Source organism: Urocampus carinirostris, chromosome 14 (genome assembly GCF_059441175.1).
Source record: "Urocampus carinirostris isolate Australia breed hairy pipefish chromosome 14, RoL_Ucar_1.0, whole genome shotgun sequence".
In the NCBI taxonomy this organism is placed as follows: Eukaryota; Metazoa; Chordata; class Actinopteri; order Syngnathiformes; family Syngnathidae; genus Urocampus; species Urocampus carinirostris.
The window spans coordinates 22,094,878-22,111,043 of NC_142362.1; the positions used below are offsets into that span (position 1 = coordinate 22,094,878).

The 16,166-nt window shown below is 36.8% G+C and overlaps 1 protein-coding gene across 2 annotated transcripts in view; it reads left to right on the plus strand.

The window, feature by feature from the left end:
* Positions 1-2,003: 2,003 nt before the first annotated feature.
* uxs1 (UDP-glucuronate decarboxylase 1) overlaps positions 2,004-16,166 on the plus strand; it is a 37,052-nt gene continuing 22,889 nt past the window's right edge. Inside the window, exons 1-6 of one of the 2 annotated variants that reach the window (XM_088352429.1) lie at positions 2,004-2,685; positions 6,664-6,691; positions 7,861-7,909; positions 11,398-11,441; positions 12,397-12,457; positions 12,791-12,971. In XM_088352429.1, the coding sequence (XP_088208555.1) occupies positions 2,586-2,685; positions 6,664-6,691; positions 7,861-7,909; positions 11,398-11,441; positions 12,397-12,457; positions 12,791-12,971 (463 nt within the window). In that variant the 5' untranslated portion in view covers positions 2,004-2,585. Of the gene's footprint in view, positions 2,686-6,663; positions 6,692-7,860; positions 7,910-11,275; positions 11,335-11,397; positions 11,442-12,396; positions 12,458-12,790; positions 12,972-16,166 lie in introns of those variants that run through there. The other variant, XM_088352431.1, reaches the window with a different exon arrangement.

Consider the following 16,166-nt stretch of genomic DNA (forward strand, 5'->3'; position numbering starts at 1 on the left):
TGCAGGTTAACATTTCCGTTTTCTGTCTTCATCAAAAAGGATACAATTCCAAATCAGGCTTAAAAGCTTGCCCATTGCACAGGAATTAATTACAATGGTAAACACTGGTTATTATATTCTCCTGTTGTGATTATTGGTATTTGTTTCAGGTTCAACTCAACCGCTTGTTCAACTGCCTTGTGCTCAAGTGCACTTGCCATCTGTCATGGCTCTCATTCTGCCTGAGAAGGCAACGTGAAGTCATGTGCAAAGGGTCAATACAATGAATGAATGAATGAATGAATGAATGAATGAATGAATGAATGAATGAAAACTTTATTCGAACATTAATAAAAACAGAACAAAAACAATAACTCAACAACAAAATAATATTACACAATATGTTCTAAAAGGCCTGCGATCGGCTGGCAACCAGTTCAGGGTGTCCCCTGCCCACTGCCCGATGATTGCTGGGATGGGCTCCACCACCCCCGTGACCCTACTGAGGAAAAAGCGGTGCAGCTAATGAGATGAGATGAGATGTTCGAAAAGGGGTAGTCAGAAGCAAATGCTTATATTCCCTACCCCTTCATCTTCCCTATTAAATACACCAATTATATAACAACAATTGTAATAATATTAATAATAACAGTTATGATATAACAATGGGCAATAATAACACAAAGTTAACCATAGTTCTAGACGCACTATTCCCAAATCTCTCGTATCACTCATAACCCCATTTTCTTCATCTCTGTATTCCGCCAGGAATATTTTTTGGATTTAAATTTGAACAAGTGAAAAGTTGGACATTGTTTGATCTTGTCTTGTAAATTGTTCCAAAGCTTGACTCCACACACAGACACACACAAACTTTTCCTGGTGGTTCTCACCTTTGGGATTATGAATTTACTACAGCTCCTTAAGTTATAATTTGCTTCTTTCCGAATGAATAAATCATGGATATTTTCTGGCGCTATGTTTTTGTTGACCTTAAATAGCTGTTGTGCAATGAAAAATTTTACTAAATCATCCAATTTTAATGATTTGGACTGCAGGAATAAAATATTAGTATGATCTCGATACCTTACCCTGTGTATGGTTCTAATTGCATGATTTTGAAGGATAAAAAGGGGCTCTAGTGAACTTTTGTAATTATTGCCCCAAATTTCTGCACAATATGTTAAGTATGGCAGAGCTAGAGAACAATGTAATAAATACAATGCATTACAGTTTACAACGAATTTGGCTTTATTAATGATGAAATGCTTTTAGATACTTTAGTTTGTATGTGTCTGATGTTTGTTTTCCAGCTTAATTTACTGTCTTTTATGACCCCTAAAAACTTAATTTCTGATACGCAATGCAACAAAAAAGTGCGATAAAAGAGAGAGAGAAAGAGAGAAGGCGAGAAAGAGAAAGAGAGACAAAGCGAGAAAGAGAAAGAGAGAGACTTCCATCCATCCATTATCTGCACCACTTATCCTCAGTAGGTCGCGGGGGTGCTGGAGCCCATCCCAGCTATCTTTGGACTGTGAGCAGGGGACACCCTAAACTGGTTACCAGCCAGTTGCAGGGCACACGGGGACAGACAACTCATTCGCTCATTCATGCACAATTTGGACCAGCCAATTAACCTGACAAGCATGTTTTTTTTGGAATGTGGGAGGAAACCGGAGTACCCAGAGGAAACCCACGCAAGCACGGGGAGAACATGCAAACTCCACACAGGGGGTTTGATCTCAGGACCTCAGAACTGTGCCGCACACGCGCTAACCGCTGCGTCACCGTGCTGAGAGACTTATACATGTTAATTCGTTTCCAATTTTCTTTTGGTCCTAATAAACACCCTACGATTGTAGTACATTATTGAAAGCACATTAAAGCCCTTATAATGCAATGTGCTTGTGGTGTGATGGAAACATTGAATGAAATATAAGATTGCAATGATTATTTCTTACCAGTAGTGGCGCTATTACACTGATCCACAAATACCCAACAACTTTTTCTGCCGATCAAGAATACGAAGCACCAGCTTCCCACCGGAAGTTGACAGGCAAAATAATGCGAACAAGTTTAGCGATACTTTATTACTTTTACGACTCTAACTTAACTTTAACATTCAGTCAGCATCGATTTTTGTTATTGTCGTGTTAGGTCGATTCAAGCTTGACAGTTTATATTAGTCTAAATTTACTAAACCGCCAGTAACTGCGTTGGCTGCCGTGTGTACATAATGATAATTTGCCTTCCAATTCCCCTAAATGCTTGCTAAAGACACAAGCGTAATATTTGGAATTTTCCGGGTGAGCAATGCGACCTAGGCAGTCGGAGAGCAAATGGCGCAAATGTAGAATTAATAACAGCAAACTCTTATGTCGCCTGCTGCCACTTGTTCACAGATGTTACCTGTGCGTGCTACTCGGTTAGCCACGTAAACTGCTTCTGATTGGTGTTGACGTAGCAGCAGCTAACAGCTATCGGCTAGCTTGCCTGACAACTTAAGGGTCTATTTGAACATTCTTAAACGGTACTTTTCTGAAGCGCTGCCAGACGTAACCGAACAGGCCAGGATGCTATAGCTGGTTGGACATCAATATTTTTGCATGCTGCGGATGATGAAGCGAGTCTTCAGGCTGATACCAGGATTAAACAGAAGAATGATGAAGCTCATTTTTGCCTTCGCCTTGATTTCCTTCATTGCCTGTGAGTAAAGCGTGTGCATTGTTCGTCAAATCCAAACAGGAGAGTAGAGTAGCTGAAGATGTGCTCAATTGGACTTTAAAATTATCAATACAGTAAAAGATAAAATCACTGTCAATTAATTCATTCGAGTACAGGTATAAAAAGCTTTGACTGCAAATAATTCAAGTATTTTGTAACAATTGGAAATAAGAAAGCCGTAAAATTACATGTTCAGTTCATTTGCAAAATCAAATTAACTATACAAAACAGAATATACCGTAAATTCCGGACTATAAGCTGCTACTTTTTTCCTTAACTTTCAACCCTGCGGCTTATTCAGTGATGTGGCCAATTTATGCAATTTTTCTAACAGCCGCCAGCGGCGCTCGAGTGTTGCTACCATTAACTGCCCTGTCAAAGCTATATTATTATTATTAAAGCTTTAAAAACTCTCGGTGTACCGTCTTTCTTTGTAAATATGTGTAACCCATGTATTATATGTATTTGCAACTGTATATTTTTGCAATGTATTTATTTTAGACAATTATTCTGATATGTTTTGCACGTGTGACCGAAAAATGAGGGGCGGAACAAACGCGGGGTGCCGAGTTTAAGTGGGGACCGCTAAAGGTGAGGGACAGACGAGGAAAGAAGAGGGGGTAAAAAGTTGGTTAAAGAAGAAGGAGTTGCGTCAGTAAATGTGTTCATCTGATATATTTTTCTCACCCTTACCTTTGGAAATATACACTTTTTTTCATGGAATACTTTCAACGGGACCCGGACTCTGCAGGTCTGCATCAAACCTTAAGTACCGGTATCATTTTCCATTTATTTTGCTGGCTGTGATTTTTGGACTGTGTACTTTAATGAAGGACATTTAGTTTCAATCGTGGGACTTGAAGTCGGGTTTGGTTTAATTATGTGTTTGTGTTACATGTTTAAATGTGGGCGCATGCGGCTTATATACAGGTGCGGCTTGTGTTTGTACAAATCTGGTCTACCTCTTAAAATGTGGTGGGTGCGGCTTATAATCAGGTGCGCTCTATAGTCCGGAATTTACGATAACTTGTTATTATTTATCAATGTGGTTAAGCATTGTATGTAATAAATTAGACATAGCAGTCCAGGGTTAACATGTACCAAATACTTAAACGAGAAAAATAAGAAAAAAATGTTTAAATGAATATACTCCAAAAAAATAGAATGTGATACTTCGAGACCCAAGACCCAAATGAAAAAATAGTGCATTGTAACAATAGTACAATGAAAAATATTGCAATAACATTAGCAGCAGCAAACATTTTCCAAAAAGTCTCAGCACGTATTTTCACAGTTTTGTGGGCTTGTTTATGGTGGTGATGGCCCTGGGGAAGAAACTGTCTATGTGCCAGTTTGTCCTTGTATTAAGGGACCTGTTGATGATATTTTTTTTCATTTGTGTTAAATGATGACTTTAAAAGTGCTTTTTTGAAATAAAGTTTTCAAAGAGGTTTACTCGTTAAACGCTAGTTGTATCAATATACAGAGAACATACATGAGAATAGAATTTCATATTGAAAGGTCCCAAAGTTGTACATGCTAAATTATGCACCCAGCCGGTTTCACCAGATTGTATGGGGTGCTGGTTGGAGCATAAATGTGCTGCAATTCTCTCAGACGGATAAATGAGGCCTCAACACTACATTTTTTTTGGTAAGGAATTGGCATTTTGAAATCAGTTAAAGCTCCCAAAATATATTCCGCCTAAATCTGAGTGAACACTAAAATGATTGTCATCACTAAATTAGTTCCTACAGCAGAAACATCACAAAGCTGTACTCTGAATATGTAAAAATAATTTTAACCCCTTAACGTTCCGACTGTTGAGAAGCAAAGTCGTGTCTTCACTTTGTCATTAGTCACTGAAATATGTCATGCCGCATATTATTAAATGCCTTAATTTCTTAGGATTCAAGATATGATGAACATTTCAAAATTTTCTCATCACAGAAACATCATGATCAGTCTGAAACAATTTACCCAATAGCTATAAAGCCGGGATAGCGGACCAATAAGTCCCCCGGTAATCAGCTCATGACATCGTTCTTTGCAAACCTTGAGACGTTCCATCCAGGAACGTCTAGTGAATCCAACCATTAAAAGATTTACTCCAAGACACATGAAAATACCAAAAGATAAAAAATAAAAAAAATCCACCCAAAAACATTTTTGCATCATTGGACGTTCCTTGTTGCAATCTGCTTGTTTCGCCTCATATTTTCCGGTTACAAATAAACTGACTGGTAAAATTATTTCCAATACGGCCGTTAACCTCTGAACTTTTAATTGACACCACTTCCGACCAATAGCAGTTGTTTTTACATGGTCCATAGCTTGCATTAGCCTATAAGGGCCTGTATTAATAAAACGGATATTGCCTCATTTAGCTCTGAATAGCTTTAGCCAGTATTACCTGATTCAAATGATGATTGACACATTAGCCAATTAAGTTCTGAAAATAACAATACAGAGATATACACTGTTTTCAAATTAGACCCCCAAATAAACATTCTTAACGTAATGCCACTCGTGATTTATTTTTATGGATCATTTTTATCCACCATTATTACGCACACGGTCTTATAGCTGTAAACTGGTCTTCTTTAAATGGCCATTTTTGGAAAGTTTTTCAGATTGTGATTATATTTGACAAGGTACCAGATAAGGCTTCAAGCCATTTTATCACCTGTTTTCCAGCCAATATTCCTATGCTACAATCATCTGCAGGCATTTGATTGCAAAAAAACCCAGAAAAGATCAAACAACCTTCCATTTCTATGTGTTTCAACTCTGATTGTTCAATGTTAATAGCACTTGCAGCAATTATTTCAGTTTGAGACAAAACTAAAGTATGCTACCTTTCAAAAGAGACCATAAACTGTCCATATTTCACAAACACTTCAAGAACAGCATTTAATTTACCTTGGGTTTGTCTTGGATTGGGAATTCAAGCAAATTTTACAGGAACGTCAAGGGGTTAATGCTAAAGCGGCCACAAATTGGTCATTTTGGGGCTAGATGTGGCTGTCGTACGTTGGTTACGACAGGTAAGAGGGGTTTCGCACAGAAACCTGCTTACCTTGTTGGTCAGGGATGCAACAGACTGGGTATGTTATTCGACCTAGGCAAACATTGTTCCTCTGGAAGAAGGAATTTGTCACTCAATGGGCTTACAACTCTGCTTTAGGGTGGAAAAGGGCGGTCAGGTGGTCAATGAAAGTTTGGAGTTCAGATGTCCCATCAACATTTATATTCATTGATAGCTATTTCTAAGCTTGGTGGGGGGGACAACAAAAGCTTAGTCCACCCACCAGGCTTATAAAGCACTAAGGGGAAAGCCTGACGTGATCTAATGTGTGATAAATGGGGGGAGAACTACTCTAGTACAACCCATAATTTGTTTACTCAAGTAAAACTTCACTAGATGCACTTAAACAAAAATTTGGGTCTGAAACAAAAAAAAGTGTAATGTGTCTTTTTTTTTTTTTTTTTTTTTTTGAAGGGTCGTCGCTACTTTGCAGATTTTCACTTTTTGCGGGTGGTTTTGTTCCCCATTAACCGGGTCTAAAAAAATAATAATAATTTAAAAAAATTAAAAAAAAAAAAAAAATATATATATATATATATATATATTTATTTATTTATTGCAAGGTGCGCCGCTACTTCGCGGATTTTCACTTATCGCGGGTGGTTTTGGTCCCCATTAACCGGGTCTAAAAAAATAATAATTAAAAAAATATATATGTATATATATATATATATATATATTTATTTATTTATTGCAAGGTGCGCCGCTACTTCGCGGATTTTCACTTATCGCGGGTGGTTTTGGTCCCCATTAACCGCGATAACCGAGGTCCCACTGTACTTGTAAGCAAGGCAGAAGTGGCGGCAAGGACATAAATGTCATGATTTATCATTACTGTGTTTCTAGATTTTTAAATCCTATGTCTGTTTCAGCTGTCTGGGGAACATTCACAAACATGAGGTAAGGAATTCAATTCATTTTTCTTTTAATATTTAATTCTCTACGACCTAAGCACTTCTTTTAATATGGGACAAGCATGGTGGACCAATAATCTATCCGAGGCTTAACCTGCCACTAGCCAGATTATACTATCTGCGAGTTCTCCGCAATACATGATCTAGTGTTACGCTGTTAAGATTTGCTAGAAGAAAAATAAGTACAGTACTTGAAGCTGATCGTGCAACAGGGAAACTTGTGTACACCTACCAAATTTCATTTTAGCCAATCGCAGCAATTGATAAAAGTTCAACACCGATATGGAAATTATTTCAGTCATCTTTCATAATGGTGTTGTTTGTTTTGGGGTTTTTACCACTTGCTGTTCTTTTTTTAAAAGTCAAATAGCAGGTCATGCTGCAATGTTCATTCTTTTTTAAACTGCCTTGTAAGGCTTGTGTTTTCTCCCTGCGCCCTGCGCTGCTTGATTTCATTAAAGTGAAATCCTGCCTGTAAATACAATTTTTTAGCTTTGTGATTTTGGTTAAGAGCTTGGCAAAAATCAGAGTGCTCGATGATAAAAGTATACTTTGATTTAGTCAATTCCATGAACAAATACCGTGAGAATAAATCTTGCAGCACAATATTATGTTATCACACTTGAAAGTTGAACACATGTTTGTAAAGCTTTGTTGTTTTTGCTATGATTTTATATATGTACAGATTGTACTAGAATGTATTGAAATGAATATAGTGTTGAACTCTGAATCCTAACATTTTCAGAGATTCAGATTCAGATTTACTTTATTGTCATTCGTATACACGTGTATACCGAACGAAATGTCGATACATCTGACACGCACAGTTTCTTTGAACGTCAGCCGGGATAAATAAGATTAACCATGTCTTCGTCTGGATCTTATGGCCGACGTGTAAAAAACTGTTGCGAGCCGATGCAGCCGCAGCCGAACAGGGGCGCCGCCATGATGAATGCTAATGATGCTATGCTATGCTAATTTTGTTATATTGATTACTTTTTCTCGGCCATATTCCATTATTTACGTTTTGAGTAAAAACTCAGTAGATGGATTAAAAATCAACATTTATTTGGAAACATTAGCATTGTCATTAAGACTATTGTTATTTTTCTGCTCTTCCTCACTCATCCTTGTGCTTTATTTTCCTTATTGTAGATCAACAATAGAACAGAGAGAACTGAAGATTGAGCAGAAGATTGATGAAGTGAGTTTTACTCACATTTATCTGTTTCTATTTAGTAGTAACACAGATTAAAAAACTCATTTCCTGTTTCAGTGATAGAAAAGGGGAAATTGCCCATTATAGTCTTTCTTTCTATTACGTAAAACCCCTTTTAATAAAGTAACACTAAATTAACTCATACTATGGACATATGAATAAAATGGGCACTAGGGCTGCACAATTAACCGAAACTGTAGTGCTACCGTTGTCATATGAACGTTCGCTGCTTTTTTTTTTTTTTTTGGTGCCTTTTTTGGGGGGTTTATTGGTTGATAAACATGTTTTTGTCTGGCTGTTGCGTTATCTTACCATGGTGTTATCTTTCAATCTACAGTGATTTTTTTTTTTCTACCCATGGGCGTGACCAGCCTGTTTTAAAACTATAAAGCTGTCTTTTCCTCAATTAAGAACAGGATAGGCTTAAATATGTCAGAAATACTCCACTGCCTTGAAATGGTTTTGTCCATTTGATTCCTCACACTGCTCTGGATTTGGGTCCAGTTTAAATTGGGCCAAATCAGGTTTTCCACAAGAACATTCCACTGTTCTCAATTATAATTTTTAATTTGTTACACAAAAAAAAGATCTAAAGGAAAAACATGAAGAATTAATTTGAAATGATAAATTAATGTGAAAAAGTATAAATAAAACCATAATTTGCAGGGGTTTATTTATATTAAAGGGACAATGTATATTATTCGACCACTTGCTGAAAGTCCCTAGAAATGATACAAACTTTGGAGACTCAAAGTGACCAAGAATGCACAATTTTACCTGTCATTTTCTGGCCTAGCCTTTTTTGAGATTTTTGGTTACCTGTAGCAGCAAGATGGCTGACAATTAACTCATATGATATAAAATAAATGCACATTTTTAGTATTTTTTTAAAATACATGTTTATATCATAGTTCTCGTATTTTGGATTATTTTTAAATCAATATTTTTCTTTGTAATGATTGTTTTTTTCTTATACTTGGATGTGCTAAATAATACAACTGTCCTTTTAAACTTTGATATAACTGAGGGGGTGTCAAACGATCAACCCACATGCCGCAATTGACCCACAGGCCGCATGCTTGAGACCCCTACCCTAGACTGTCCACCCACCAGGGTCTCTCAAAATTCTATGGTAAACACTGCTCACTATGATTTAATTCTCACAAAAAAAGTAGCACAGAAAATGCCCTTTTCTTTTAAAATAGAAAATCTCATCAAAATTGCAATACAGGTATTAAAATCCGGCATTAGTTTTTTTTTTTTTTTTTTTTTTTTTTTTTTTTACAAAATCATGCAGCCCTGATAGGCACATATAGACCGGTTTCATGTTAGCAAACACTTGGCATTTTTCGATAGGTAACCAATGGTGAGGCAAAGCACCTGTAAAAAAAGGTTGGTCTGTTGCTAATGAAATGGCCGTCTGTCCAAGTACTGCTCAGGAATAGAACTGGATTAAAACGAATATCTATCTATCTATCTATCACTAATCAGTTATTTCCATTTTACCTTTTGCTGTACCATGTACAGTGATACAAAAGTATATTGCACTGTATAATTATTTTCCACTTCTGCAGTAAGTGCTTTGATATGGTCCATGAGCCAGACTGTTTATACGAAATTCTAATCTAATTCTACATGATTTGGTACACACTGCAGGTGGTCTCAGTTTATCTTTTATCATGGTGACCTTATGCTTTAAAGCATCATAGGTAACGTTTGATCTAAATATATCGTCTCAGATACAAATAGCCTGCTGCTTTGAAATCACCCCAGGCAGGCGTCAGTATTCAGCTATAAATTATGCTTTACATAATGATCTTGATAAGAGCGGGCAAATGTTGGTTGTTGATCAGAGTGGCGCTGTGCTGTCAGGGATATTTCAAAAGAGGAAATATGAACATAAAATGAACACTAAGAAATACCAGATTTGCCAATAAAACATAAAAAAAATTACAGTTGTACGTAATTATTCAAAATCTTTGAAGGGAAACTTAACCAAGATTTTGAAACGTTCTGTTATCTTGAAAATTCATGTGCGTATCCTCTTTTAAATTACTGCTTTTGTTATTCTTTGAAAATATTCTTAAAAACAATTTTAAAACATTGACTCTACTGAGAATGGTTGTGATATTGTCACTTAAGATTTTGTTGAAGTCCGCTGTAGGATCTAACATTACTGCTGTCGTTTTTTATTCAATATTATATTACAAATGTATCTTATATTGTTAGCAAGAGCTAATTGCTTTTAAAACAACTTCTTTTTTACACGTTCCTTCCTCTATGCTGCAAGTTGGACACATTTACTGTTGCGGACGATCCTTTTTTAATTAAAAAAAAATGAAAGCAGATTAACCCAAAGTATTCCCTAACACAGTGTTTTGTAAGCCTCTCTACTCGTCCAGACAGGTTTTTGTAGAACTTGAGTTAAAAATCAATATCCTTGTGTTTTCGTTCCATCTCTTGGGTGCGACCAATTTTAGAGTTGGTTTCGGGCAACGATGACACTGATGTTGTCCAGAGCCCAGCTAATGATGGATACTGGCTCTGCTTCAGGAAGTAGCAGAAGTAACAGTGATTGGTTGTTTTCTGACCAAAAAACGATCTCCATTTCATCATCTCTGGTCTCCAACTCTCAAAATGGCCACCCCCAGAGATGGGGTTTTACATGCTGATTTTTCTTGAGTTTACATTCTACGAACACAATATTGATTACTATATGCATTAGTGTATTACGCGGATAGGTGTATAACACGCACCTCTAATTTTTTTGAAAATATTTGTTTCTTTTTTTTCTTAGCTCTAACTAAGCATTTGTAAGTGACAAACATTGAATATGTTCAGTCACTATTAAAATAATTTACAGACAACGAAAGCTAACACAATACCAACATAAAATGTACAATAAATATTTATTTTATGTATTTGAAAGTCCGATTCGGCATCAGATACACCAAATAGTTGTTTACTCCGTTTTGCTTTTTTGCATTTGTATATTTCAGGACGACTTTCTGATTTCTCATTTGTCCACTATTGGTCACTGGTAGCGTGAATAAAAAATATTCTGATAATAAGATAGATCTCACTGGTGGTCTAGTGGTTATGATTCGGCACTCTCCACGCCGTGACCTAGGTTCAATTCCTGTTGCGTCTAATATTTGCGATAGTGGTCAGCTGATATTTTCTAATTAATCTTTGCACAAATACTGTACTATAATATCAAATGTATAATGCCCACCCAAACGCTTTAGTTAAAAAAATGCGTGTTATACACAAATAAATTTGGTATATCTATATGTTGGGTATGTATGTATGTATGTGTTTACATATAAATATCTATATACATCTGTCCAGAATATTTATTCTACACAAGTTCGTCAAGTGGTGTTCTTTTTTTTACCTGTATCCTAACTGTGAGTATTCAGTTGCACTTGTTACATTTACTCTCAATTATTTCAACTGTTGTTTCCTTCAAGGCAATGGCTCCCCTCCGTGAGCAGATTCGTGATTTGGAGCAGAGGTTCGTAGTCTTTTTTTTTTTCCCCATAATGTCAAAGCATTTTTAAATGAATAGAATCAACGTTTATTTGCCTTTTCCCTTTTTGAAGTTGCTAAATGCCTCTTGAAGAAAGATAAAATGTGGGTTCATCTGTTTTCAAACAAAATTCACATCTTAAACCGCCGGTGTCGTAGCATTTCAGGGAATTAGTAATTATGATAATAATATAATCATTATGAAATTGCTTATGATTAAAAAAAACATTTACATCTTTTTTTACCTCATCTCATCTCTCATTAGCCGTACCGCTTATCCTCAGTAGGGTCGCGGGGGGGCTGGAGCCCATCCCAGCAATCATCGGGCAGTGGGCAGGGGACACCCAGAACTGGTTGCCAGCCAATCGCAGGGCACACAGGGACAGACAACTCATTCGCTCATTCACACCTAGGGACAATTTGGACCGGCCAACTCACCTGAAATGCATGTCTTTGGAATGTGGGAGGAAACCGGAGTGCCCGGAGGAAACCCACGCAAGCACGGGGAGAACATACAAACTCCGCACAGAAAGTCTGGAGCTGGATTTGAACCCACGACAGGTTCCCATGACATGAACTGTGCCGCACAAGCGTGTTATTTAATTTCATTATGGGTTTGGTTGACAGCATATTTTAAAATCTTGATTATAGGGTCCTAAGAATTCTCAGTTTGATGTTAAACAAAAGTATGCCACAGCGTTGCTTTAAAACCATTCTTGCGTAACCCACATTCATTCAGTAAACAACAGCTTCTTGTGTAATAGACACATTGTTTCAGTTCCCACTCGTTACCCATTCATGGTCCTCGATTTATTCAGAGATGAGCCGTCTCAGTTATTAGTGCACAAAATATGTATCACAGGGTTGTTGTTTTAGTGTTCAAACTGATGTTTCCCACAGATTTTCACCATAGCAATTATTGATTATCCCCTCTGTTACAGTTTTTCTCAAAAATACCCACCTGTGAAATTTCTATCGGAGAAGGATCGAAAAAGGATTTTGGTATGTACAATAAACAAAAAAAATGTGCATTCGCAATCGCAGTTGGGCTGAAACACACGCCGTTGGTGTTAGTATGTATTTTGGGGGGTTAGAGCATTATAATGTTTTTGCTTTGGCATTTATTCAGAAAAGTAGCACAGTTGGATAGACAAACATTTCCATTTGTATTCGTGTTCACACAGAGGTTTTTTTTTGTATTCCTCTAAGCTCAATTGGAACACATTTGTCACATTGGCCTTGCTATTTCAAAGGCATGTCAAACTTTATTTCTGTTTGTCACTTTACTTTATGTCTTACTTTTTGATATGTATTAAAAATGTATTATTTTTCTAGATTACTGGTGGTGCAGGTTTCGTTGGCTCCCACCTGGCTGACAAGCTGATGATGGATGGCCATGAGGTGACTGTGGTGGACAATTTTTTTACTGGAAGAAAAAGAAATGTGGAGCACTGGCTTGGCCATGAAAACTTTGAGCTCATCAATCATGATGTGGTGGAACCATTGTACATTGAGGGTGAGGGAAAGACAAAAAGTAATTGAATTGTTTTTTTTTCTTGCCCCACACATTGCACTTTGGAATAAGAATTGGACTATCCTGACCTGTGTAATGGAATATGTTTCCATTAGCAATGAGCCAGTGGACACAGACAACACAGACAAAAGTCATTTAGGGACCTGAAATCATTCTGTTGAATATAATTTAGTTTTACACCTTTGCAGTTTTCGTGAATTGGTTTTTTTGGGGTGTTCTAATTTGACCCACCTGACCAAACCCATTACTAAGAACCTTCAGTGGTTAGCCAACACAATTGCAACATTAACAGTGCCGTGAAGAAGTATTTGCCCCCTTCCTGACTTCTGTGTTTTTTGCACATTTATTACTCATGAATGTGTTCAATCATCAAACCAATTTTAATATTACAGAGAGACATACCAAGGAAATGCAAAATGCAGTTTTGAAGTTTGATTCCATGAAGGCACAAAAACAAGCAGAACCTATCTGGCTTTATTTTAAAAAGTATTTGCCACCGCCCCTTGTTAAATCACAAAGTAACTGTGACTATCCCCAGTTTTGGTTAAGTGGAATTCCACAGACCACACCCAAAATTGAATGCCACCACCTGTGTTGAAATCGGGAAATCACTTCAAATCATATCTGTTAGACAAAGTGAAGTAGGCTACAAAATCCCAAGAATACGAATGACTTGCAACTTTCCAAAGAAATTCTAGAATAAAAGAGAAAAACAAGCTTATTAAGGTCTTTCCAAGGTTGTAGGGCTTCAGAAAACTACTGTCAGTCATTATCCACAAATGGAGAAAATTGGGATTAGAGGCTAAGCTTCCCAGGAGTGGTTGACCAACTTTGTTTATTCCAAGAGTCCGAAGACGATTATAAAGGAACTTTGAAAACATCCAAGGAACTGAAGCCCTTGTTGTCCTCAGTTAAGATCAGCGTTCATGACTGCAAGATAAGAAAGTAAAAAATGACGTCCACGATAGAGTTCCGGGGCGAAAACCACCGATGTCACTAAAGAACACAAAAAGTCATCTAACAACTGCCAAAAAGCACCTTCATTATACTCAAGACGTTTGGAGAAACATTCTGTGGTCTGATGGTTAAAAAATTGAACTTTTTGTTAGGTGTACAGCCCGTTACATCAGGCGTAAAAATGGCACAGCATTTGACAAAAAAAAACATGATGCCAACAGAAGTGGAAGTGTGATGGTCTGCTTTTCTGCCCCAGGACAACTTGCTGTGGTTGAGGGAATAATGAATTCTGATGTTTACCAGAAGATCCTAAGGAGAATGTCTGGCAATCAGCTTGTGCCCTCAAACTCAAGGGCTCTTGGATTTTGTAGCAGGACAAAGATTCAAAACACACCAAGCAAGCCCACCTCTGAATGGCTTGAAAACAAAACAAAATGGATGTTCTGGAGTGGCCAAGTCAAAAGACTGGATTTAAATCCAATTGAGATTCTCTGGCGTGACAAGCAGTTCATGCTAGAAACCCGGCTAATATGATGCATTGGAAACAATTTTGCAAAGAAGGGTAAAAATTTCTCCACAGCGTTGTGAAAGACTCATCACTTATAATCTTGACCGTTTAATTTCTACTATCGCTGCCAATTCCCTACTAAGTTTAGGGGGCGATTTCCTTTTCACATAGAGCCAGATAGGTTTTGATTTTTTTCAGGTGCTTAATAAATGTAATCAACATTTCAAAACTTCAATTTGTATTTCATTGGGTTGTCTCTGTAATATTAAAATTGGTTTGATTATCTGTACCTTTTTTAGTAATAAATCTACAAAAAAAACAGAACTCAAAAAGGGTACAAATATTTTTTCCCGGCACTGTACTTAGTTAGCTTGGTAAAAAGTCTAATCAAAATCTAGTGTTCCTGCTTTAAAACACCTAGTTGGCCATGAGTGTGCATGTCCTAAAGGAGCAGACAAGAAAGGACAAAAAAGGTCTGCTGTTAGCAGCCTCAAGGGATTTTTATTGGAGTAGTCACTTAAAAGCAGCTTTTTGTCATGTATGGAGTGCCCCATGTCCTGATATAAATATTCAATCACTGGAGGCTTTGGTCTGATATATTTGTCCAGTTTGAACATGTACGTAACAAGATCAAAATGCTATACAATTGACAGTTAATTGGTATGACATAACCCTCAGAGTTTTAATTTTTTCTTTTATTATTTCATTTAAGTATGATTGTTAACAATAGTGATTGTTGTGCATTAAATACAAGCTGTGTTGTTTTACCTAATTTATCCCAGCACCTCCAATGGTCTACACTAGTAGAGCCAAACCACGGATCAGTTAAAATAGTTTTGAAACTTCTGATAACATTTTGTATTCAATATAATTTCACTTAATATTTTATTTCAGCATTTGATTAGTTCAAATAAATGTCAGTGTTTGAATTTAATCCATGTTTCTGAGTGATTCTTTTATGCCTCCTTAGACAGAATTTCAACTAGAGGTGTTCTTTTCGTCGACATTGATAGAAAAAACCCTCTTTGTTGAATGTTAATAATATCTGTGGGACAACAGAGAAAATACAAATTGTGTTTTTGCTCTCCATTGTAAATGTTCTGCCACTACTCTTATCTTGCCTTGACAAATTCTCATGAGTATCACAAGCAACCGCCCTACACTTTCCACACACGCTGATAACTTAATAGTCACTGGCATCCATTACTTACCTAGTAATGCAAAAACACATTCACACCATGCGCTGAGAAACACTGACATAAATGGACAAATGTGAGATTTGGAGAACTGCTGTAAGAGTATGTTAATCACTTTTAATACTGCACGCTCATGAAAATTAAATTCTTATGTTGTATAGCATCAGAGAAAGTCTAAGTAGTGGGATGTCTATTAAACAATGTTAACGATGAAGTTATTTCCCCTGATGTCTTTATTTCCCAAGGATCATAAGTTAAATCAAAACGGATCATTATCTAAAGACATTATGACCCACAGCTTTTTTTATTGGTGGTTGAGTCGAAATTTTTGTTTAGTCATTGCAAATATAAAACCGTATTACAAAAATTCAAATATGGTTGATATGCGTGCAACGGTAAAATCTTATTTTATGGTAGAATGGCAGTGCTCAATGTAATGACAGGCAGAATCAGGGCTCCCGTCAAGTCCTTTATAGCAGCTTTGTGTTACATTAAAACAAGCACATATTTCACAGT